Genomic DNA, 25,499 nt, shown 5'->3' on the forward strand with positions numbered 1-25,499 from the left:
AAACTCCCTTGTTAAATGATAAATGTAATGTTCAGTGTGCGTGTGCGTGTGTGTGTGTGTGTGTGTGTGTGTGTGTGTGTGTGTGTGTGTGTGTGTGTGTGTGTGTGTGTGTGTGTGTGTGTGTGTGTGTGTGTGTGTGTGTGTGTGTACTGACTGGCACGATGCACCCTACAGTGTCTTTCTGTCTTTTTTAACAAGGAGGTTCTGTGTTCTCTCCCTGCCCCCACAGCTGTTTGGCTTGACTGCCCTCAACTAAAACAGCTGACATGTTTCCCCTTGATAATAGTGAGTTAGATGTCCTATTGTCTGTGTCATGCTAATAATAGTGTGTAGGGTATTGTTGAGTCATTGACAGTGCACTCATGTTAATAATCTCAACATTTTATTATTTTATTATGAGACATCTGGACTGTGATTCCAAAGGACCAAATTAACTAGAATTTGTCTTGAAAATGTGATAAAAGTATTATAATATAATAAAAATAAGTAGGAATACGTTTTGCCAGAAATACTAGGCTTAACTGCTCAGCCTTATCTTGACAATGCCTCATGCCAGTGATGCATAATCATAAGCATTTTTATAAAGGACCTACTACTGACATCTTCTGACAGAACAAGGCACACATCTCTGTGGGGAAGTTCATAATCTACACCACAAGGGGGAGTCCTTTAGCCACTGAAAACTGCTTAAGGACGAACACCACCTTGAGCGCAGCAGCCTTGTCCTTTTTGCGCGGTTGCTTTTCTTGCCTGTAAAAACAACGACGGTGGCTAAAAAGTAACGGCCAACAGCCAACTAAATGTTAAAAGCACCTTGGCTCTAAATGTGTATATGGTATATGCAATTGCGTATTCAGAGATAACAGACTAACATCCACATTTGTCAATCCCCCTTTCCTAAATCTCAGCAGTTTGAGTTCCCTAAATCCCCTCCCCCCTCTTTGGAGAGGGGACACGGGATGAGCAGAGCTTTTGGAATGTGTGCAGCAGCTGCTACGTCACCGCGGTCTCTCCAGTCTCACTCCATCCGAAGATCTCAGTAAAGCCCGAGTCCCATGGAAAAACAGTTTTTATGGACTTTAAAAACGTTGCGGACGGTAAGTTTGAGTTCTGACTAAAACTTAGAGTTCGATCAGAATGTTATTTATTTTATGAGACACACTCAAAAGGCACGTAGGATGAAGTCCATGTTCAATAAATTTGTTTGCTACTAAAGTAAATGTCCGTTAGCCAATTTAGCTAGCTAGCGAGCCGACGGTAGTAACTAACGGACTAAACTCCACTCTTCCTTCACCATGGAGTGGAGTTTAGTCCGCTACTTAGCTAGGGATATTTTTGAAAATACAGACGTGTGAGCTAGCTAATTTACTGGTTGCTATTTTGTTAATGTCTACAAAATAAACGTTACTTAGCTAGCTAAATAGCTAGTTACTACGCTATTAACTAATATAGCCTAGTTACATTTATAGCTAGGTAGCTAACTGACGTAAAAAAAAAATACTGAAACTGTTTCTCCACATGCGTTCTGTTCTTTTGTTGGGCTCAACTTGTCCCAACTTGAACTGTTTTGAGGCACAGTGCCCGTAATTTGAGAGGGACAACCAGAAGTGGGTGATGCTGCAGAATATAAATATGGTTATTTGTCAACAGTCATTAATTGTAAAAAGTTTGGGCCACAAAGTATCTAACGTTAGTTCGATGAGAATAGCTGCGTAATTTGGTTTCCATTATTTGGTAATAGCAATCAAGCAATGTCATGCATGTTGAGAGCTTGACACTTCACTTGACTCAATTGGTTATGTGGCTTTTAATGCACAAATAGAAAAAAAGACAGAAGTTTAAGCATTTTTGTTGCAGATGTTAGCCAGACATATATCACGTGGGTAGAATAACAGAATATTAATTAAAAATGGTCATATGTTATTACTGCAGTGTCAGTGGCATGAGTGGCTTCACAAAAAACATTGAATACATCCAGCTAGCGAGGATACTGTTGATGCTGCAGTCGCGTGCATTGTGGAATCATTTAGAATTGATTAGGTGCAATATTTTGATAACATATGTCTCCCCAGGGAGCCCGTAAAGTGGGACGCACTGTTTTGTCTCCATGGTGATCGAGAGGACGCCCTGCCTCGGTGTCGCGGCAGACAGCTGAAGGGGGCGTGCACCAATAGGAAACGACTACTCGTTCTCTGTGTTCGATCTCATAAATGCGCATGAAATCCACGATGGTAAGGACAACACGGCGTCAACTTGACATCGGAAGAATTGGGTAGATTACCATCGAATACGAATGTAATGCTTAGCCATTTTTGTGTCATCTCATATTGTTCATTCATGTGCTGAGAGGTGGAATCTTTGTTTTTTCTTCCATATTCTATACTCTGTTCATGCTGCTGTTGTATTGCTGTGATACCTGCAGAAGGTTTGTTTCTCCCTGACCTTGATTTAGATGCTGCATTTCTAATCTGTAGCACACAATAATCTATTTGTTGTTGTCTGTCACAAATAAAATAAAAAACAATAACCTAGTATAAATGTCTTGTTTTTTTCAGCCATTTTACAATAACGTGTATTACCCATACCAGCCAGAGACCCAAGGGACCCACTCATCAGCTGGGATCCCCTCCCTCCTAAACTCCCCCCTGAGCCAGCCCTCCTCCAGCGGCCGGTGTCCTCCAGCACCACCACCACCAGCCATGTCTGCCTCCACATCCACCACCATCCCGCCTTTCAAATTCCGGCCTCGGCGCGAGAGCGTTGACTGGCGCCGGATCAGCGCGGTGGACGTGGACCTGGTGGCCAGCGAGCTGGACTTCCAGACCCTGCAGGAGCACATCACAGGGGTGACCTTCTGCAACGTGGAGGGGGAGCGTTGTGTCCGCTGCCAGAGCCCCGTGGACCCAGCGCTGCTCAAGCTCTTCCGCCTGGCCCAGCTGACAGTGGAGTACCTGCTGCACTCCCAGGAGTACTTGACCCTGAGCCTGGGGGAGGCCGAGGAGAGGCTGCAGACCCAGGCCCGCGAGCACCAGCAGCTCCTGGCCCAGCAGCAGAAGCAGGCGGACCAGGCCAAGGTACTGAAGACGGAGCTGAAGCAGAGGAAGAAAATCATTGCCCTCAACCAGCAGGCTATGATAAACATGACCAATTGCCATAAGGTACTGAACACCTCACGTTGCTGCTTCTTCTCGGTGTCGGTTTCCATTTGTATTGTACAACAGTTAGTCCCCCCTTCCTCCTGGGTCCCCCTCTTAGCCATTGTTCCCCAGGTGATATTCAGAGCTGCTTTAGCTTTGTTCAATTATCATTGTCAGAGGAGTGAGAATGCTAATAGGAGGTTCATCTTCGAACATATCTACCTCAGTTACCTCGTACCCATGCACATTGTCTCAGTACTGGTACCCTGTGTATATCGCCAAGTTATCGTTACTCAATGTGAATTTATTCCTTGTGTTATTATTTTTACATCTTTTTTTCTTCTTTTTTTTCTCTGCATTGTTGGGAAGTAAGCATTTCACTGTTAGTCTACCTGTTGTTTACAACGCATGTGACAAATCAAATTTGATTTGGTTTAAATTAATTATACCATTTAAATCAGAGACATAGTATTGGAAATAGGTTCACCTCATCCCGTAGCTGTAATGTGGCCACTTTATAAGGATTGGTAGACGTAATCGTTATCAGCTTTGTTTTGGGACCTAAACAATAGGATTGTGCTCTGAGCAGATGGTGTCAGCTGGTGATAATTAGACCTAGTTCTTTTAATCCACTTACAAAAGGGTGGCAAGAGACGGAACCAAAATGACTGAACCACCTCCCCCACCCTCATTCATGTTTCCATAATGACATTGGTCTCGCGTCAACGTGTCATTTTGATGTTCTTCTATTTGTTACACCAGAAATGTATGCATTTATTGTACAGATGTAGAATAGAAGGATCCTTATATTTTTAAAGGGCATTGCTGTTGAATAGGGCCCAGCTGTTGCCAAGGCAACACCTAGTGTTTCATATGGCTGAGCATTGTTGCTAGGTGAGAGTGCCCTGCCCGGCTAACAGGCACGTTGATAACCGAGGCGTCTGTACAGCTCAATTATTGATGGGCCACCGTGCTTCCAGAAATAGGCCTAGATGTGTTGATTGTTTCACACAGGTACTCAAATGTATTACGTCAAGCTACATTTACAGGAACTTCAACAGATATACAGAATGTACAGTGTATCTGATACACAGTATCTAGCCTAATTGTCTGCAATTCGCAGAATTTTTGCATAAATTGTAGTACTTGTATCATTCAAGAAACGTCCTGTCTATTTCAGCCTGTGTGTTGTCAATGCAATCTAGAAAATGAACGTTTTAGTCCGCTTTTTTATTACTGTCTCGCACATCAAGACACGGCAAACGGATGCCAACAGACACACAACCGCCTTGATTCGATCAAGGACCAGACCTAATTCAATTTCACTGGCGATTTCCAAAGTTATTCCAGAGCAGCAATGCAATTACAGCACACAACAACAAGGGTCTCTGTTGTAGAAACCACCACTTCCCCTGCAGCATGGTAGAGCACCAGCACGCGAGGCAACAAGGTATCGGTGGCAGTGCGGTTCAGTTTGAATGAAGGCACAGATGCGTGCTGTGTTGGTGTCGGGCGTTAAATGTGGCGTGTGATGTGGTTGCTCTGGCGTTTAATCTGCCCCGTCTGTCACTCCCCCTCCCCTGTGAGCTGGAGCGAGGTGACGCCAGGCATATGGGGTGAATCACGTCACACACGCTATGTAGATCTGTCTCCCAGGAAACAGTCCCTGAAGCTTATTGGTGGATGGTAATGTCGCTATGTCGATCTGTCTCCCAGGAAACAGTCTTTAAAGCTTAATGGTGGATAGTATAGTCGCGACTTGAGCTTTGGGTTCAGATGTGTTAATTTTTTACACACAGCCCAAGTTGCCTATTACAAAATTGGCCTTACGTTTGATCTATCAGTGAAGGTAGCAAACAACATGTATTCAGACCATTGATTCGTTGCAATCTTTGCATGGGAATGTACTGTCAATGTATAATTCTGTTTCCTTTTCTTTTCCTTTAGTGTCAACATTGTGATAAAGCCTTCATGAATTCCTCCTTTCTCCAGAATCATATGCAACGTCGCCATGCAGACGAGTACGACAGCCGTAAGTCAAGAGAACTTTAAAAGGTTTGATCATCAGTTTAGAGAGAACGGTAGGGAAAGTAACCGTCAGTCAGGTAAGAAGGTTCACTGCAGCCAACTACCCTGTCTCCTATAGGGAGTCCCACTGGTATGGGTGTCCCCAAGCCACCACAGTGTGTCTACAATGCTGGAGAACCAGTTCCTATGACATCCCACTGTAGTTTGCAGCAGCAGTAGACATGTCACACACTCCCACAGAGTCTAGCAGAAAGAGAGAGGTGTATATCTTTGAGCCCGGCCCTGAAACACAACTTAGGCTAACTTTTTCTCCATTAGTATGTCTCTGTTAATGTTTCTCTCAGAGTTAAGGACAGGCAACCAGAGGAAAGTGAAGAGCATTGCAGATGAGGAGGAGATCAGTCGGCTGAAAGGGCAGCTGAGTTACACCACATCTGAGCTGGAGTCACAGAGGCAAGCCCTCTTGGCCAAAGCCTCTCAGGTGGGACAATAAGAACCGTGCTTGTTTCCATGACATTGATCATTTTGCACTTGCGTATTTGTTTAGAGCTTTTGACCATTTTCATTCTCTTTTCATCTGTAGGAAAGAGACCAGCAGTCCATGCACCAGGATTTGATGAGAAAGCTAGAGAGATGGAAGGAAGAAGAACACAGGAAGATAGAGGAGATGAGAGACGGCTTCCGGAGGGAGATAGAGATGCTTCACAACAGGAACGCTCTTCTTCAACAAGTGAGTCTACTAGTCCATTTGTCAAAGCACTGACTTTCCTGGTTCCGTGTCCAATTCAAACTGATGCGTTAGTGATTTGGTTCTGTAAGTCAGGGAGGTTTTTGTTTGAATGATTTGATGTGATCTGTACAGAAAGTGGATCTCAAGATGACCACTCCTGAGAGGAGGCCCAGTCCTGCTCCCCAGCAGACTGACCAAGACATGGATGAAAAAAACAAGATTGTGGTCCAGAAGATGGATCAGAAACACAAGAAACTGGTAAGCAGCTAAGCAGTACTTCTTCTCTTTAAATATTTCAAGTTGTGTTTTTTTTTTTTTATGTATCAACTATTTATTTTGTTACAGGAAGAAAGGTTTACATCAAAAATTGAAAAAATGAAGGCTAACCATGAGAGCGAAAAGAATCAGGTATATTAAGTTTTGATGAAGAATACTGGTTAACAGAACTACTTGTGAGTTCTGTTGAATAGTTAATGTTCAGCGGAGAGCCTTGAAAGAGGCAGCCATCGCTGTGGGATCTCTAACGTCTACGTCTGTCCTATGTCTCCTCTCAGTGGCAGGATCAGTTTAGCAGGTTGGAGTCGTCTGTGGTGGAGTGGCAGCAGCAGAGCCAGAGGCAGAAGGAGGAGAGTGACCAGCGGCTTCAGGAGCGGGACCTAATCATCCTCTCTCAGCGAGAGCAGGTCAGTTCACTCACCACCACCCCCTGGCGACCCGGCCACCGGGAAACTGGGCGCCTACTTGACCCTCATACAGGAAATCCTGGATTTGATGGCGCGTTGTTTCATGTTCCCAGTGTGTGTCATGTTTCCACACACTCATATAGTGTAGTCGTCAGGGCCACTCTGACTTCATAAGCATGTTAAAAAGTTAAATTAAATTAGATTACGCCATTGGGGTTCAACAGCAGGGGTTGAATACAAAACATTAAAAATATATAATTAAGAAATGTAGCTTATTGTACTTCTTCATTTCACAGATAAAGCATATGTCCTCAAATCCACCTACTAAAGTAGTTGAAGTTCCAGGTATGCATACTTTTTCTTTGACTTTATTTTTTGTATTACTTTGTTTATATTTGTCAAATTTGGATATTAGCTTGAATCTGGATATTAGCTTGAATCTGGATGTTAGCTTGAATCTGGATATTAGCTTGAATCTGGATATTAGCTTGAATCTGGATGTTAGCTTGAATCTGGATATTAGCTTGAATCTGGATGTTAGCTTGAATCTGGATATTAGCTTGAATCTGGATATTAGCTTGAATCTGGATGTTAGCTTGAATCTGGATATTAGCTTGAATCTGGATATTAGCTTGAATCTGGATGTTAGCTTGAATCTGGATATTAGCTTGAATCTGGATGTTAGCTTGAATCTGGATATTAGCTTGAATCTGGATGTTAGCTTGAATCTGGATGTTAGCTTGAATCTGGATATTAGCTTGAATCTGGATGTTAGCTTGAATCTGGATATTAGCTTGAATCTGGATGTTAGCTTGAATCTGGATGTTAGCTTGAATCTGGATATTAGCTTGAATCTGGATGTTAGCTTGAATCTGGATATTAGCTTGAATCTGGATATTAGCTTGAATCTGGATGTTAGCTTGAATCTGGATATTAGCTTGAATCTGGATGTTAGCTTGAATCTGGATATTAGCTTGAATCTGGATATTAGCTTGAATCTGGATGTTAGCTTGAATCTGGATGTTAGCTTGAATCTGGATATTAGCTTGAATCTGGATGTTAGCTTGAATCTGGATGTTAGCTGTTTATAGTTCTGTAAAGAACCTGTTATTACTGACTATTCCTCCTACTTTGTATGTTTCAGTGATCTTAACAGCCACAGCGCCAGAGCCTAAACCAAAGAGAGTAGTGAAGGGTAAGTTATTAGCAGGAGATTCCCAACGATATGTAGCTCAGTCAATCCAGACATCTGCATCCTTTTGCTCAGAGAAAAGGTATGCTAGCATGTAACGAGACTGTTCTGTCAGCGATCTCCCAACAAGACACCATTAGAGATCAATGTTATTGTTCCATCTACCTGAATTCCCTCCTCCTAATTCCCGATCTTGTCTGACCTCTGACCCCCTGTGTTGTCCAATCAGAGCAGCCTCCCTCTGCTCCTAAACTGGATCCTATAGAGGAGCTGTCTGAGGAGGACAAAGGTAACACAGTCTAGACGGCAGCAGCGTCTGTCTACTCCATGCATGCTCTCTGCACGGACGTGTCAGTCGGTCTGTGATGCCTGCCATGTAGTCAGTGAGCATTTGTGAAGTCAAGTCAGTCAAAGCCACGTTGGCCCAAAAAGGCAGCAAGATGTTCTCTTCTGCCCGTCCCTCTCCAGAATCATGTGGCTGTTAGCTGTAGTTATCTATGGCACAGGTCCTTTGTAAATGGAAGAAAAGGAAGTTCATATGCACCGCTCTCTCTCTCTCAAATCATTTTCATGCTCGCCCAGCCTGTCCTCTGAAACTACAAAGGCATCAGTGTTATTTTGAGTGTGTTATCAAGTGTATGTGTAACTGTACTGTACTTGTCTGGTGCTTGTCATAGACTTGTCCAGCGTGTCTGAGAAGAAGCCAGTTGTTGTAATGAAGCAGCCGTCTTCTGTGACCAGTGTCCTGAGGAAGAACCCCAACATCAAGAGGGAGCTGCGTCCCGCCCTGGAGCAGGCACTCCTAGAGAAGCTTGAGTCCCTGGGAGTCAAACCGGTATGTACTGTACCTTCATGAGTACAAATACACAATGGCATCTTTAAAATCACACTCTGGAAGATCTATGCCGTGAAAGAGTCAGCCTGACAGATACACCATCAAAAACATACAACAAATTGACTTCACTAATAGACTTGAGGGATCATTTGTTTCCCCAGTAAAGATAATCCTTATGATAGTTAAGCGTCTTCCATTTTCTAATCTACACAACTCTGTAGGGTCTGAGGGGACTCGGAGGCAGCGAGTACAGTGATCTCATGGCTAAGTTGCGCTCAGAGAGAGAGAGTATGGCGAAGGACATTCCGGACTATTGGCGTCACCGTGAGGATGTGGCTCTCACACTGCGTCTGAGACTGAAGGACAAGAGGACGGAGAGTGACTCTGCCCCCGAGCAGCGGGTCAAACCAAAACAACCCACTCAAGGTAGATGTATTTGTATTTATTATGGATCCCCGCAACTGCTGCCAAGGCAGCCGCTACTATTCCTCGGGCAAAATTAAAGCCGTTATACAATTTAAAAAACATTACAATCCAATCTTTACAGAAGTCACAACACACTAACCCTAACCACATATCTACAATGTAAAATCCATGTATGCGTGTGTATAGTGCGTATGTTATCGTTTGTGTGTCTGCATGTGTCTACCTGTGTTTGTGTTACTTCACAGTCCCCTCTGTTCCATAAGGTGTATTTTTACCTGCTTTTTACATCTGATTCTACTGCTGTCATCAGTTACCTGATGTGGAATAGAGTTCCATGTAGTCATGGCTCTATGTAGTACTGTGTGCCTCCCATAGTCTGTTCTGGACTTGGGGACTGTGAAGAGAACTCTAGTGGCATGTATTGTGGGGTATGTATGGGTGTCGGTACCTTCAGCATGTCAACACCTCTTACAAAGACAAGTAATGATGCAGTCAATCTCTCTTCCACTTTGAGCCATGAGAGACTGACATGCATGTCATTAATGTTAGCTCTCCGTGTACTTTTAAGGGCCAGCTGTGCTGCCCTGTTCTGAGGCAACTGCAATTTTCCCAAGTCCCTCTTTGTGGCACCTGACCACATTACTGAACAGTAGTCCAGGTGCGAGAAAATCAGTGCCTGTAGGACCTGCCTTATTGATTGTGTTGTTAAGAAGGCAGAGCAGAGCTTTATTATGGACAAACTTCTCCCCATCTTAGATACTGTTGTTTCAATATGTTTTGACCATGACAGTTTACGGTCCAACGTTACTCCAAGCAGTTTAGTTACCTCAATGTGCTCAATTTCCACATGATTTATTACGAGATGTAGTTGAGGTTTAGGGTTTAGTGAATGATTTGTCACAAATACAATGCTTTTAGTTTAGGAAATATTTTGGACTAACTTATTCCTTGCTACCCATTCCAAAACGAACTGCTGCTCTTTGTAAAGTGTTGCAGTCATTTCAGTCGCTGTAGTAGCTGACGTGTATAGTGTTGAGTCATCCACATACGTAGACACTCTGGCCATTGCTCAAAGCCAGTGGCATGTCGTTAGTAAAGATTGAAAACAGTAAGGGTCCTAAACAGGTATTTTTGGGCGCCGATTTAAAAAAAATATATATATTTAACAAAAAAACTGTATACCTTTATTTAACTAGGCAAGTCAGTTAAGAACACATTCTTATTTTCAATGACGGCTTAGGAACCGTGGGTTAACTGCCTTGATCAGGGGCAGAACGACAGATTTTCACCTTGTCAGCTCGGGGGTTCCAATCTTGCAACCTTACAGTTAACTAGTCCAACGCAATAACGACCTGCCTCTCTCTCGTTGCAATCCACAAGGAGACTGCATGTTACGCGAATGCAGTAAGCCAAGGTAACTTGCTAGCTAGCATTAAACTTATCTTATAAAAAACAATCAATCATAATCACTAGTTAACTACACATGGTTGATGATATTACTAGATATTATCTAGCGGGTCCTGCGTTGCATATAATCTGACTGAGCATACAAGTATCTAAGTATCTGACTGAACGGTGGTAGGCAGAAGCAGGCGCGTAAGCATTCATTCAGCACTTTTGTGCGTTTTTCCAGCAGCTCTTCATTGTGCGTCAAGCATTGCGCTGTTTATGACTTCAAGCCTATCAACTCCCGAGATGAGGCTGGTGTAACCGAAGTGAAATGGCTAGCCAGTTAGTGCGCGCTAATAGCGTTTCAAACGTCACTCGCTCTGAGCCTTGGAGTGATTGTTTCCCTTGCTCTGCATGGGTAACACTGCTTCGAGGGTGGCTGTTGTCGTTGTGTTCCTGGTTCGAGCCCAGGGAGGAGCGAGGAGAAGGACGGAAGCTATACTGTTAGACTGGCAATACTAAAGTGCCTATAAGAACATCCAATAGTCAAAGGTTAATGAAATACAAATGGTATATAAATGGCTATAATTCCTATAATAACTACAACCTAAAACTTAAAACCTAAAAATCATTTTTGGAAAAATAACGTTCCCAGAGTAAACGGGCTATTTTGTCAGGACAAGATGCTAGAATATGCATATAATTGACAGCTTAGGATAGAAAACACTAAAGTTTCCAAAACTGTAAAAAAAAAAATGGTCTGTGAGTATAACAGAACTGATATTGCAGGCGAAAGCCTGAGAAAAATCCAATCCGGAAGTGACTCATGTTTTGAAAGCTCTGCGTTCCGATGCGTCCCTATTGAGCAGTGAATGGGCTATCAACCAGATTCCTTTTTCTATGTATTCCCCAAGGTGTCTACAGCATTTTGACGTAGTTTCACGCATTTATGTTGAAGAATAAGCGTAAACGACTATATTGCGTAAGTGGTCACCTGATGGCTCTCAGAGTGATTATTGCGTAAAATACAGAGGTAGCCATTTTTCCTATCGGTCCTACTGAAAAGCCAACTGTCCCAGTTGATATATTATCGAATAGAAATGTGAAAAACACCTTGAGGATTGATTATAAACTACGTTTATAATCTAATTTGCTAATTTGGAATCTTTTTCTGCGTTTTCGTGACCGCAATTTCCGGTCGATTTCTCAGCAAAACGTGAAGAACAAACGGAGCTATTTCGCCTACAAAAATAATATTTTTGAAAAAAAGGAACATTTGCTATCTAACTGGGAGTCTCGTGAGTGAAAACATCTGAAGCTCATCAAAGGTAAACGATTTAATTTGATTGCTTTTCTGATTTCCGTGACCAAGTTGCCTACTGCTAGCTGGACATAATGCTATGCTAGGCTATCGATAAACTTACACAAATGCTTGTCTTGCTTTGGCTGAAAAGCATATTTTCAAAATCTGAGATGACAGGGTGATTAACAAAAGGCTAAGCTGTGTTTCAATATATTTCACTTGTGATTTCATGAATATGAATATTTTCTAGTAATATTTTTTGTCTGTTGCGTTATGCTAATTAGTGTCAGATGATGACAACAATCCCGGACACTGGATGGGTAGTTACAACAGGTTTTAAGTTCAAATAAGTGTTCATTCAGTATTGTTGTAATTGTCATTATTACAAATAAATAAATAAAAATCGACCGATTAATCGGTATCGGCTTTTTTGGTCATCCAATAATCGGTATCGGCGTTGAAAAATCATAATCGATCGACCTCTACTCTCAACCATACAATTTTTTAATTCCTCATCAATCCAAGGGGATTTAACAGTTTTTACATTCATTTTCTTAATGGGTGCGTGCTTATTAGTAACTGGAAAAGCAATTTTATTAAGTGCAGCGTCTGGTTGCTCCTCATTACACACCACAGACCAGCAAATATTCTCTACATTATCAACATATAAATCACTACAAAACTTGTTGTATGACCTCTTATACACTATATTAGGCCCAGCCTTTGGAACTTTGATTTTCCTAGATATGGATATTATATTGAGATCACTACATCCAATGGAGTTGGATACTGCTTTAAAGCACAATTCTGCCGCGTTAGTAAAGATGTGATCAAAACATGTTGATGATTTCATTCCTGTGTTGTTTGTAACTACCCTGGTAGGTTGACTGACAACCTGAAACAGGTTGCAGGCACTGGTTACAGTTTGAAGTTTGTTCTTGAGTGAGCAGCTTGATGCGAGCCATTCAATTTTTTAAATCACCCAGGAAATATACTTCTCTGTTGATGTCACATACATTGTCAAGCATTTCACAGATATTATCCAGATACTGACTGTTAGCACTTGGTGGTCTATGGCATGTGGGGAGTATGAGGACTTAGAACTTTTAATGCATTCAAGGATGTTCATATGGTTTTTGCTGAGGGGTTCATGTTTCATCTCGTGGGTCTATTCCATTCTCTTGTGATAGTTTGCTAGCATGCTGCTGGTGACATTAAACAAGTCCCCCTTAATCAATGTAACAGTTTAAGCCTTAAGCTGCTCGCAACAGGAGTCATGTTCGTCACCGTTTTAACCTACTTAGGCCTCGAGATGTCCTCAAACGAAGGAATCAGCTGATTGTTATTGTTCTGTCCCTCCCTACAGTGACCCAGGCCAGACAGCTGTCCAGCAGCCTTTCTTCCAAGGTGACCCAAGTGATGTCAGGACCACCAGCAGCGCCTGCCAAACAGCTGCAGACGACCCCCCAGCCTGCCCCCCGGACCCTTACCACTACCCTGCCCAATACCTCCACTCCCAAGTACGTACCTAGTCAGAATCTCCTGCGGTTTGTCTCAATACATGCCAGATAGACACCCTGTCTAAAGAGACTACCTCACCACTGGCTTAATTTATGTGTATATCAGTTTCTTATTACCTTATAAGGGAGTGATTGATTGTACGTTCATTTCAAATTATGACATTGCCTTTGTTCTCGTAGGACCCCTCCCTTCAGCTCAGACGATGAGTCATCATCAGAGGAGGAAGAGGAGGAGGAGCCACCTCAGAAACTCAGACAGGAGCAGAGAGTCCCTCATCACAGAGCCTCCCATCCCAAACCAACACAACCCAAGACCACCCCCCATCACAAACTCACCCAGTCCAAACCGGTCCAGGCCAGATCAAGCCAGCCCAAACAGGTCCAGCCCATTACCACCCAGGCTCAGCCATATAAACCCCAGCAGCCCAGAAGCACTGCGGTCAACACGACCAAAACGGCAGTCACTGTGGTAGAGAGCGAGGGAGAGTGGACAGAGGGGAGTGAGTTGGAGGAGGTCGACCCACAACAGCTCCAGAACTACAAAGACCAGAATGGGAACGTACAGAAGACTACAAACAGTAAAAGGGACTTTTGTTGTTTTTACACCACGAGGCTGATTTACTCCTTTAACCTCTCTGGGATATTCGGGACGGTAGCGTCCCACCTCAACAACAGCCAGTGAAAGTGCAGGGCGCCAAATTCAAAACAACAGAAATCCCATAATTAAAATTCCTCAAACATGCAAGTATTTCACACCATTTTAAAGATAAACTTGTTGTAAATCCAGCCACAGTGTCCGATTTCAAAAAGGCTTTACGACGAAAGCACACCAAACGATTATGTTAGGTGAGTGCCTATTCACAGAAAAACACAGCCATTTTTCCAGCCAAAGAGAGGAGTCACAAACAGCAGACATAGAGATAAAATTAATCACTAACCTTTGATAATCTTCATCAGATGACACTCATAGGACTTCATGTTACACAATACATGTATGTTTTGTTCGATAAAGTTCATATTTATATCCAAAAATTTTAGTTTACATTGGCGCGTTACGTTCAGTAGTTCCAAAACATCCGGTAATTTTGCAGAGAGCCACATCAATTTACAGAAATACTCATAATAACCATTGCTAAAAGATACAAGTGTTTTGCATGGAATTTTAGATCCACTTCTCCTTAATGCAACCGCTGTGTCAGATTTCAAAAAAGCTTTACTGAAAAAGCACACCATGCAATAATCTGAGTACAGGGCTCAGACAACAAAACAAGCCCAACATATATCCGCCATGTTGTGGAGTCAACAACGTCAGAAATAGCATTATAAATATTCACTTACCTTTGAAAATCTTCAGCAGGATGCACTCCCAGCAATCCCAGTTCCACAATAAATGTTTGATTTGTTCGATAAAGTCCATAATTTATGTCCAAATACCTCCTTTATATTTGCGCGTTTAGTACACAATCCAAACTCGACACGCGGGCAAGTCCAGGCGAAAGTTCAGATGAAAAGTCATATTACAGTTCGTAGAAACATTTCAAACGAAGTATAGAATCAATCTTTAGGATGTTTTTAACATAAATCTTCAATAATGTTCCAACTGTCTGTAGAAATGCGATGGAACGCAGCTACCTCTCACGTGAGCACGTGTGATCAGCTATTGCCACTCTGGCAGACCTCTGACTCATTCAGCTCCCATTCCCCCCTCCTTCACAGTAGAAGCATCAAGCAAGGTTCTAAAGACTGTTGACATCTAGTGGAAGCCTTAGGAAGTGCAATATGACCCCATAGACACTGTATATTCGATAGGCAATGACTTGGAAAAACTAAACCTCAGATTTCCCACTTCCTGGTTGGATTTTTGGAATTTTGGGGGGAATTTTTCTCAGGTTTTTGCCTGCCATATGAGTTCTGTTATATTCACAGACATCAGTCAAACAGTTTTAAAAACTTCAGAGTGTTTTCTATCCAAATCTACTCATAATATGCATATATTAGCAACTGGGCCTGAGTAGCAGGCAGTTTACTCTGGGCACCTTATTCATCCAAGCTACTCAATACTGCCCCCCAGTCCCAAAGAAGTTAAGTGCTAATATCAGATAACAACACACCTTTTCTTTTTGTTGTGTGTTTATTGAAAACTGTTGCCCATAGGTTTTTATGCGTTGTGCTGACCATATTTGTCTTTCCAGATAACCTGGTCAGGGACTTGACTAAGAGCCTGGAGAAGCAGCTTGCAGACAGAGGACCAAAGAAGCCACTAGGGGGAGTGAGCATCTTACCAGAGAGTAAAGACAAAGACGTTGTACGGGAACTCAAGGTGAGAAATCCTCTGTAGTCTCCTCTCTGCAGTGTCATCATCAACTCAGAGTAACATAAGACACAGAGAACAAACAGAACATTTGTCAACGTCAGAATGTTCCCATATCCTAATCGTGTTAATCTGGACTGTTATGCGTTTCAGTATGCAAACGAGGATGATGAGGATGACTGGGATATCTCCTCGTTGGATGACCTATCGGTACCCGCCCCCGTGGGCAAGCCCACCGCCCCTGTGAGGAAGAGCCTGGATTCAGACAGCACTACCAGTGTCTGGGGAACATCCACCGGGAAGGGGCAGAAAACAGGTCAATCTCACTCACTCTCACAGACCCGGCTCCATTCAGGTCCCTTTATCCTTCATCTTCAGCCTCTGATGATGTTTATCCATTCCCCAGGTTTGAATGAAGCAGGAACCGGCAGCACTCTGAAGAGCAGCCTGGTCTCTGTCAGCGACTGGAGTGACGATGATATATAGTCATATGGAGGTGATACGGGTTTACAGTTCGACAATGATAAAACTCAATATGACGCCCATAGGAATTCTTTGGAAGACAAATATACTTCTACATGATTTACCGATACTGTTAGAATAACAGTTGCATGTAGAAGAGACTTAACGAAGAGATCCTCTCTGTTCAGGACACAGTGTATCTCTTGAGATATACACCTATGACAGTGGTAGCCATCTGCCTTGTGGCAGTTTTCAGTGTTTTTATTTCATATACAGATTATATATTAGCTACAGGGAATTGTCACCTTAGAGGTTTTATGAAATGTGATATTGCACTCCATGTGAGGTACTTGTATGATTTGTGTCAAAACAATTTACATGAAATTTGTAAGACATTTGAATGTCCTATGAAAAACAAATGTATATAAAATATTTATACACGCTAGACAAGCAATAAAACTTTTTTTTTTAATCAAATGAAAACATTCATCCCTTTCCTTGATGTCAATTCAGTTCACTAAAGGAACACAGTTATATGTTAGTAAAACAGTCATACATGAGGTATCTACAAGGTGTAGGTGGTGAGACAGTTACCAAATCAAATTGAGTCAGTTCCCACAATGTTTTCATGGTAACTAACAACCAATAATATGAAGCAGTGTATTTCCTGCAGTACAGGAGCTACTGCAGCTCAAACAAAATCTCCCCAGTGGTCCTTGTTGTCCTGATCCTTCTGCCACCTCTGCTCCCTTGGACCAATTGTGGCATTGGAGTCACTCTGGAAGAGTTTGTCATCCTGTATGTGCGTCTGGTCCGAGCTGTGGCATAGGAGTTAGGTCTGCGGGGCCTTTTCTTTCAACTGGAAGACGGAGCGAGAGAATTGTGAGATGATGAACATATCCGACACAAAAAATATTCCTTTGATGCAATCTATTGTCTTTCGAGTGAAGCAGGAATATTGTGGAAAGTATTACGTTGAGCGTAGACCCTCCTTTCCAGAGAAGAAACTGAGTACGAAACCACCGGTGATGAGCAAGAGCGAGCCTCCCCAGCCAATAAAAAACGCTGCTCCGATTTCAAAGAGAAAAAATTTGAATGCATATACTGTATACTTAACTACTTGAAACCAATGTTGTTCTAGTGTGTTCCAGCAGTCTCATTGAAAAAAAATCCACTCACTTCTGTGCCTTGAAATTGGGATCCACAGACTCTGATCTTACTTTGTTACCCCACCAGGAGTACAGGATCAGGCCAGAAAATTATAGGAGGAAAACAGCTATTATTATCATATCACATTTTTAAAAATTGAACTAGGCAAATCAGTTAAGAACACATTCTTATTTATAATGATGGCCTACCCAGTTAAGAACCCAAGAATGATAGAACAGATGGACAAAGCCCTTACTGAGTAAAGGAACACTGATGCAGAGTAGAACACTCAGTTAAACAGGAAGCCAAAGTACAGGACCACAATTATGTATTATATACTGAGTATACAAAACATTAGGAACAACTTCCTAATATTGAGTTGTACCAACCCCCTTTTACCCTCAGAACAGCTACAATTCATCAGAGTGTGGACTCTACAATGTACTACAAGTCCTGTGTTGCTCACTTGTTAGAGCATGGCACTTGCAAAGCCAGGCTTGTTGGTTTGAATCCCATGGAGGACCAGTATGAAAATGTTTGCACTCACTACTGTAAGTTGCTCTGGATAAGAGTGTCTGCTAAATGACTGAAATATTTAAATAAAAAAATGTGTCAAAAGCGTTTCACAGGGATGCTGGCCCATGTTGGCTCCAATGCTTCCCACAATTGTGTGAAGTTGGCTGGATGTCAAAAAAAAAAGCCAGCAGCGTTGCAGTTCTTGACACATACCAGTGTGCCTGGCAGCTACTACCATACCCCATTCAAAGGTACTTAAGGCTCTTGCCTTGCCCATTAACACTCTGAATGGCACACACACACAGTCCACAGTCCTTTAAGCTTTCTCCTCCCCTTCCTCTACACCGATTGAAGTGGCACGTGACGTCAATAAGGGATCATAGCTTTCACCTGGATTCACCTGGTCAGTCTATGTCATGGAAAGATAGGGTGTTTTTAATGTGTTGTGTACTCCGTGTATATTGTGGATTCCACTCTATGGTGTCGCTACTTCCGTCTGCAAAATGTTGATCATGATATTTATAGTCATACTTCTGCCCTGCCCCATTATCTACCTGTAATATAGTACTGTATAAGAGCATCTGCTGAATGATAATCAACTGCACCAAACTGCACTGAAGATCTTGAGTACAACCCTCTAAGTTGTAAGAGTCAATATCCCATCATGTATCATCAGATGTTAGGTGTCCATATTAAGACAGAGTCACACATCCATGCAAGTTGTGACAAGCTGTCCAGAACATACCTGGTAGTCCCAGCATGGAGGGGTACTCTTTGCAGTCGGACACCCCCGTTGAGTCTGAGACACAGTCCTTCCAGAGGTTAGGGAAGTAGTTGCTGGTGGTGAGCACCACGCTGCCCACTTCAGACCAGGTCCAGTACTCTATACCCAGGGTGGAGCTCACCAGAATCCAGCCAGCCAGACACAAAGCAGCCTATCTCCATGTACATCATCACCGTCCTATGCTTCATGATGATGGTCGATAAGGAGGACGCTCTCCTCTAGCTTGGCAGTGGTTACAGGGGGAAAAAAGCTACGTTTATGAAGAGGATTTACCAGAGAAATGGATGTAGTGAACAAAGCTGGAGTGAAGTTCCAGAGTTGCTCAGAGATCTTCGGTCTGTGGAAGTCAAGGTGCAGCCAGGCACTTGCATTGTTATGTCACTGATGCCTCCCAGTCAAACCAGCATTGTGGACGTTTGGCTTATCTCACAGGGTTTTGCTCCGTAAGCAAACGTATTCTTTTCCCACGAACCAGGGGGAGATAGAGTCAGGGATGGGGATTCATGAAACTGGTTTCCTCCCTCCCCTCGTATGGGGGTTTGACACTAGGTTTCTCTCATAGCCCTTTATCTCAAATCACAGTGGATGAACTGCTCCCTCTCAGCTAAGGTCACAAGACACTGGTGCATGTAACTGATTCATGTCAATATTCTCTGGACAAACTGATAATGATCTATGTAATATAGCCTATAGAGTAGAGCTGAGGACAGTATCCTAAAGTAGATCTTTATTGGACAATTTGTTTTGCCACAATAATGAAAATAGCATTTTAAAATGAAAAAGAACATGCCAATACACATGGAACAGCTACATAACAAACAAAAAATGTCAATCCCAGCGCAACATGCCACACGATCACAACCAATCACTGTAGAGGTGGGACTTGTTGGATCCCTTTGGCTCCTGTGACTGTTTTGATTGGCTGTTTTCTCTCGTTCAAAATTCTCTGGTGAGGGGCACCATGGGAGATCTGGAGGAGTGGGCCAATTCCACCCTGCTAGCGTATTAAGATATATTCAGAAAACATGCACTCAAGCTTTATGCAAATTGCATTGTAGACTGAAAATACACCATTCATTTAGAGAAGCATGCATATGTGGTGGTGTGTGTAAATCAGGCATCTATGCTTATACTTATACTGTACTGTACATTTAACCTGTTTGAATGGGCTACTGTGAATATAGTGTCAGAGAGCAGTATGGGTACAATATGATGAGGAAGCATCCCACTAGGCCAAGCCAAAGAACAGATCCAATATCATACCTGAGTAGGGGAAAATGTAGAAAGAAACAGCTTGATATTCCCATACGGTTTGTTACTCCAACATCTTCCCTCAGATTGTTCTATTTGCGACATTGCCTTAGTTTTGATGGGTCTGCTTTGGCATGTAAAAATGGCTGCTGCAACTGTGTTTATTAAACAATAACTGCTGATGTCTGAGACGCCTGCATGATGATGCGTCAGGGATTAGGAACCAATGACAAAGAAGAAAAACATATAGTCAGGATGAGGAAGTTTAAACCCTCTAAGTTAAGGTGATTTGTACGGTATGTGTCCTGAGAGAGGCAGCTGTTAATAGCAGTTTGCCATTGGTTCTCTGGTTTCATCCAATGTAAGGGCACTCCATTCCAACAAAGGAAAACACAGTTCTCACCAGACCCACGGCTAGACCAATCATCAGAAGCCCTCTCACTCCCTTGATGTACGCTGTGTAACACAGACAGATCTCATTGCTTTGGAGGCTAATCAATTACTGTAACATTATGTACAAAATGAATTGAACCTAGCTTAGCCAAATAAAATATATTGCAAATAACATGTATCGTTGTATTAGTCAGTATGTATCATAGGTGTGTTAGCCTGCCAATATGCTTTAATTAATTAAGTTCTATTTAGAGAAAGATTCATATTAACAGGCACCCGTAAGACTCCTGATTATTCCACACAGAGATACCAGATACGAGATGAGAGATTCTAGTACTCAAACCACATTTCACCGTCCTCAGAACCCCAAAGTCCACACAGTTAACCACAGCGGTAGAGTCCTCAGAGCAGTCCTTCCACAGGTTGGACCAGAACCAGGTCACACTGACGATTGAGGACCCACCCTGGCCCCTGACCTGGGCCACCCTCCAGTAGTCGATAGCCAGGGTGCAGGCCACAAACAACCAACTTTCTCCACATTCCTCTGTCTGGACAGGTGGAGAGGATCGCTCACAGGGACCTCCGAGGGTAAGTTAATGGAGCTATTTCAAGGCTATTGGTTTTATCCAATCTAGGTCACGGAATTCACAAAAATGCATTGTTTAAAAAGTATTCCATATTAATTTAGAAGAGCACAAGATAGGAGCATCGGTCTGTCAGCTGTGCGGCATATCACTCTTGGTTTAAATAGGAAACAGTGTCCTGGCAGAATTGAGTGGCAACACCAAAAACAGAGACTGTTTACAGGCAACCTCCCTGACTGCTTTGGCAGGAATGACTGTGCTGACAATATTAGGAAGGTAACATCTAAAAGAGTTGGGGATTATTTATAGACCCTAAAATATCTTGATTTTGATTGGACTACAGTTGAATCGTTTGAAAAGGGAGAACAACAACAACACGGAGTCAGAGAGAGCTTGGTCGAAAGGCAGAAAAGTCCTGCTTGAATGACATTATCAATAGCAACACATGAAACAATGAATGTGATGAAGCATTTTATTTAATGATAGTGAAACACACCCAGGATAAAAGGCCATTAGATACAGAAACATTCCCCCACATACAGATTCACAATTGGATCATCGTTGGGCTGTCATACGATTCAAACATTTAATCAAGTTAATCAAAGGATTTGTTGTGATTCATCGCAAATTCAGAATTTGCTCAAATTGAATTGTCCAAAGCAACGGTTAGCAAATCAGGTAAATTGATAAAGCACACTTAATTTAACCTCATTGTTAACGTGTTTTGACATCGAATTGTTTTTTTTTAGCTGTGTAAATGATGTATTTTGGATATTCTCACTGTATTTTGAAAGCTTTCAGACAATGAGATTAATCCCGATTTACAAAACAGTAGTTCACTAAAATCCCATGAAGTTAACGGATTAACTCTGACAGCCCTAATCATCATATACAGATTATACAATTGTTGCTTCAGTTCAATCCAGTCAAAATCACACATACTTGAACAGAACCAGGTCATATGTAGGAGTTTTTGATAAACGGTTCTCTCTCGCTCCGCCTTGACCCACTGGATAAAGAGGACACTGTACTACTGCTGCCGCTGCTCACCTCAGAGTGCACTGACCCATGAGACCTCGACCTCGATGAACGACCAGATGTCAAAGACCCGCCGCCAGATTTCGAGGACTGCACGGAGTTTGAGGACCGCCCAGACCGCTCGGATTTGGACGCGCGACCGGACTGACCAGACCTTGAGGAGATGGCAGACACATCTGAGTGTGCAGCTTTGGAAGAGATCTTAGATGCAGATGAAACCTTGATCTTTGAGGTGATCTGGGATACTGGGGACTGTGGTGTGGTGGACTTGGCCTGGTCGCTCTCAACCTCGGGAAGTTCAGGGATGACTATGGTTTCGCTGGGAGAGATGACATACAAAATGAGAAAGAACAAATCAATGCCAAATATGTTATGAGTAAATGAATAACTATTCCATGATGAGCATGGCTATGCTTGTACTCACCTCTCGTCCCCACAGAGCAGTTTGCACACAGAGACCAAGTAGAACCAACCCCCTGTCATATGGAAAGCTGATCCCACCCAGCCAAGAAACAGAGGAGTCCCCAGGTCAAACCTGTGTGTGTATGTGTGAGAGAGAGAGAGATAATTAATATTATCTTGTAACTGAATGGAAAAACCTGCATCCAAGTCAACTCACTTTAATCCGTCAAAATAGGGGTTGAAGTATTCCCCGGAGACGTATTTTGCGTAGACAGCATATCCCGACGCAGCCAGAAAGCCTGCATAAGACGAAGTGAGTCAGTCAGCTACTCTCAATCTGCTACAGTGTGCATCTGCCAGGTTGCTTTCACAGAGAGAAAAGTCAACTGAAAGAATATTTACCGCTGATGATGTGAAAGACTCCTCCAGTAAAGAGCTTCCTGTACTTCGCCTTGTCCTTGCCCCCGAGGAAGGTGCACTCCATCCCAATGAGACTGAGTACGAACCCCAGCATCCCCACAGACAGAGCACCCATCAGCAGGCCCCTCACAATCTGGATGTGGTCTGGTTGATTAGAACACAACCGAACGCACGGTCACATTTTACACTACAGTAGGCTTTATAACTTCAGTGGAATAACCAATGTCACTGTACTGAAACAGTCTAAACTCACAGAAGTCTGTCTGCATTGCTTAAAAGACAAAGCACAGTAATACTCACATATTAACATAATTTGTTTTAAGCCCTATTTTGGGGGGGTAAATTAACTTAACAGGCTGTCTTCAGATGTGTACCTCTTGTTGATATACGACTTCATGCCCACCATAGAAATAGAATTAGAACACAATATATGATGCATGTCTCTACGGTACTTACTGTCCACGGACCAGAGCACAGGGAAGTCTTGGCAGTTGGTGACAGAAGTGGAGTCGGTGAAGCAGGCCTTCCACAGGTTAGACCAGTACCAGGCCACCTTGATGACAGCCGAGCCGCCCATGCCCCCGATAGACGTGACCTTCCAGCCCTCCATGGCCATGGTGCATGCCACAAAGATCCAGCCCAGCACTGTCATCAGGAAGCCCCAGATCTGCATCACGCGGATTTTCATCCTGATACTCCGGTGTGTGGAGTCAGTCTATATGCTCTATATCTAGATAACCCTCAAGTTGTCTTATTATGACCGTCTCTGTTGCGTTTCTTTTTTCGAGATCTGACTTATTTGGCGATTCCTTTTTCCCTCGTCTATACGATGGTGTGTCTCCTTGGTGGAGCCTCTGTCCAGTGGAGCCTGAGTCTCCTGCTGTACTGTGCTGTGCTGTAGAACAAACCTGCTCATCCCAGTCATACAGCTTGGTAGCAGGGCTCAGTACGACTAAGGAGACAGTCATTTTGTCGCTCTACCTGGTTGTCACTTTTCCCATACTGCATGAGGGTGGATATGGGTCTGTTGCTGCTCAGGTTCCCAGAACCCTGTTTGGGTGCTAAAGATGTTGACCTAAGCGTTTATCTCACGTTTCAAAAACATCCATCTCTATGTCCCAAGCTGATTCCTTGGGTTTTTGATTTATTTGACTAATTCTGATCAAATGTATTCGAAATACATAAACATGACCTAGTATAGTCCAAAGGCTATGGGAAAAATTTGACCTCATCTCAAGATTATCATTATTTTAAATACAGTGCAGGTCTGACCTTAACTAGTTCAATAAGAACTCATTACCTGAGGAATTACAACTTCAGAGTCCGTTGAAGCGCTTCCATTGTCCGTTGACATTGCCTCAGGCTGCGGTGGGTTATTAGCTAGGTGTGCTGCCTGCTTCACTTATATAATTAAAACATAACGTCTTTGACCTCATATAATTATGCTTAAATCCACGGCTCTCTCTGATGGTATTAGTTGCATGGGGAATGGATTTTCTTGTGGTGAGTGAAGATGAGAAGGGTCTTCTTTGTACCGAGTCCCTCGGCTTATCGGCAAAGTAGATGGGACATTGGAATGGACCCACTGTTGTGATGCATGGACCTATATGGTGGTAATTCATGCTTTTCATTAATCAAGGGCTAATAAGAGAGAATGAACAAAAGAGTGGTTGTGTTCGCTGGCAGGGCCTCACGTTAATTATGGGTTATAAAGCACAAATACCTGCTGCAGAATTACCTACCAGGAGAATTGTAGAAATATTAAGTAAGATTCCATCCAAAGATTGAAGGACACAGAACATTGTTTGAGTTTCTATCTGTCAATAGTTTGATTCTACGGTCCTCTAAATAAAAGTGTAGCCATACAGTCTGGTGGTGTCTTGTTGAAAGGCGACCAAACTGTGCCTCAAACTGTGCCTCAACCACAGTCCGAATCTGACTCAACTTGTGTACGGAAATTATTTGCTGTAAATTTGGCAGAAATAAACATTGGGGCGCAAGGATTCTGCTGGTGGCCTTCATGTTTGAATGTAGAATCTGATGTGACAGAATAAACATGAATTATGGATGCTTGTGAATCATGTGGCCATTCTGATGCTTCAATCCATACAAATTAGGAATCTTAGACTTATTGCATACAATAAAACGGTAAAAAAAAAAATATATATATATATGGCGTATTCATCTCTTGATTCATTCTGAAAAATATGGACATCAAAATGGGAAATCACTCACCATTATTGATTTTGTCTAGATGTCTGGCTATCATCCAAACATAGTAGCATTGTCAGAGTAGGTCCTCTGACCAACCAGAGCTGCGGGACACCCGACACTTGTTTACGGATACACAGGACTGGAGCAGGGAGCACGGGGCGGCTGCCAGCTGTAGCCCCATGCCAGCTGGTGAGAGTCCCCCGGCTCGGAGGGCCAAAAGGATTCGCGGAACAGGGTTAAGGTTTCCATTGATCAGAAGGTGGAGATAGATGGCAGGCGGCAGGGGGGGAAACTTCCGATTCCCATATCCGAGTCTGAACAAAGATCAACTGGGGCAGGACTGCTGTTGATTAGTAACTCTGTGATCAGTCGAGACAACGGAATCCCCTTTCTGTCTGTGGTGGCTGGTAGGAGGCCATCTTTCAGTGTGAGGTATATTGCAAAAATACAAGAATTTGACAGTTCTTGAGAGCACACAATGCTCTCTATTGACTCTTCGTTCATCTAGGCTTCACTTGTGGTCTGCTAAAGAGTGACAGCATACGGCAGATGGGCATTGGCTCCACAGTTGAGTTCCGGAGGTAGTTGTCATGAGACACTCATACAGAGGTCCATGTCAAAGTGATAAACCCCCAAATTAAAAAGTCCACTTATTCAATACCCCTTTTCTTTATACTTAATTGGGCAGAGTAGAGTAGCGGCAGAGTAGCCTAGTGGTTAGAGCATTGGACT

General features: G+C 42.9%; 2 protein-coding genes across 6 annotated transcripts; one reads left to right on the plus strand and one right to left on the minus strand.

Annotated features, from left to right (window-relative positions):
• The first annotated feature begins 947 nt into the window (after nucleotides 1-947).
• dzip1 (DAZ interacting zinc finger protein 1) lies at nucleotides 948-16,499 on the plus strand. Of its 5 annotated transcripts, none has more exons than XM_031792520.1 (19): nucleotides 948-1,097; nucleotides 2,073-2,231; nucleotides 2,556-3,158; nucleotides 5,085-5,169; nucleotides 5,510-5,646; nucleotides 5,749-5,895; nucleotides 6,028-6,153; nucleotides 6,241-6,303; nucleotides 6,450-6,578; nucleotides 6,875-6,923; nucleotides 7,723-7,773; nucleotides 8,000-8,059; nucleotides 8,448-8,605; nucleotides 8,827-9,031; nucleotides 13,090-13,243; nucleotides 13,424-13,821; nucleotides 15,436-15,563; nucleotides 15,708-15,870; nucleotides 15,961-16,499. In XM_031792520.1, the coding sequence occupies exons 2-19, from the start codon at nucleotides 2,211-2,213 to the stop codon at nucleotides 16,038-16,040; spliced, it is 2,757 nt and encodes a 918-aa protein (XP_031648380.1). In that variant the 5' UTR covers nucleotides 948-1,097; nucleotides 2,073-2,210; the 3' UTR covers nucleotides 16,041-16,499. The 5 variants fall into 5 exon arrangements, with proteins under 5 accessions (XP_031648380.1, XP_031648381.1, XP_031648383.1 ...); XM_031792521.1 differs by having other exon boundaries at nucleotides 2,589-3,158; XM_031792523.1 differs by having other exon boundaries at nucleotides 949-1,097; nucleotides 2,073-2,295.
• A 4,652-nt stretch (nucleotides 16,500-21,151) lies between these two features.
• Nucleotides 21,152-23,675, minus strand: LOC109879437 (claudin-10). Its single transcript, XM_020471610.2, has 5 exons — nucleotides 23,010-23,675; nucleotides 22,536-22,697; nucleotides 22,351-22,432; nucleotides 22,156-22,266; nucleotides 21,152-22,050 (listed from the first exon to the last, which is right to left on the minus strand). Exons 1-5 carry the CDS (start codon nucleotides 23,239-23,241, stop codon nucleotides 21,651-21,653), a joined length of 987 nt encoding a protein of 328 aa, XP_020327199.1. The 5' UTR covers nucleotides 23,242-23,675; the 3' UTR covers nucleotides 21,152-21,650.
• Nucleotides 23,676-25,499: the final 1,824 nt, after the last annotated feature.

This window comes from Oncorhynchus kisutch, linkage group LG16, assembly GCF_002021735.2.
Source record: "Oncorhynchus kisutch isolate 150728-3 linkage group LG16, Okis_V2, whole genome shotgun sequence".
Taxonomy (NCBI): domain Eukaryota; kingdom Metazoa; phylum Chordata; class Actinopteri; order Salmoniformes; family Salmonidae; genus Oncorhynchus; species Oncorhynchus kisutch.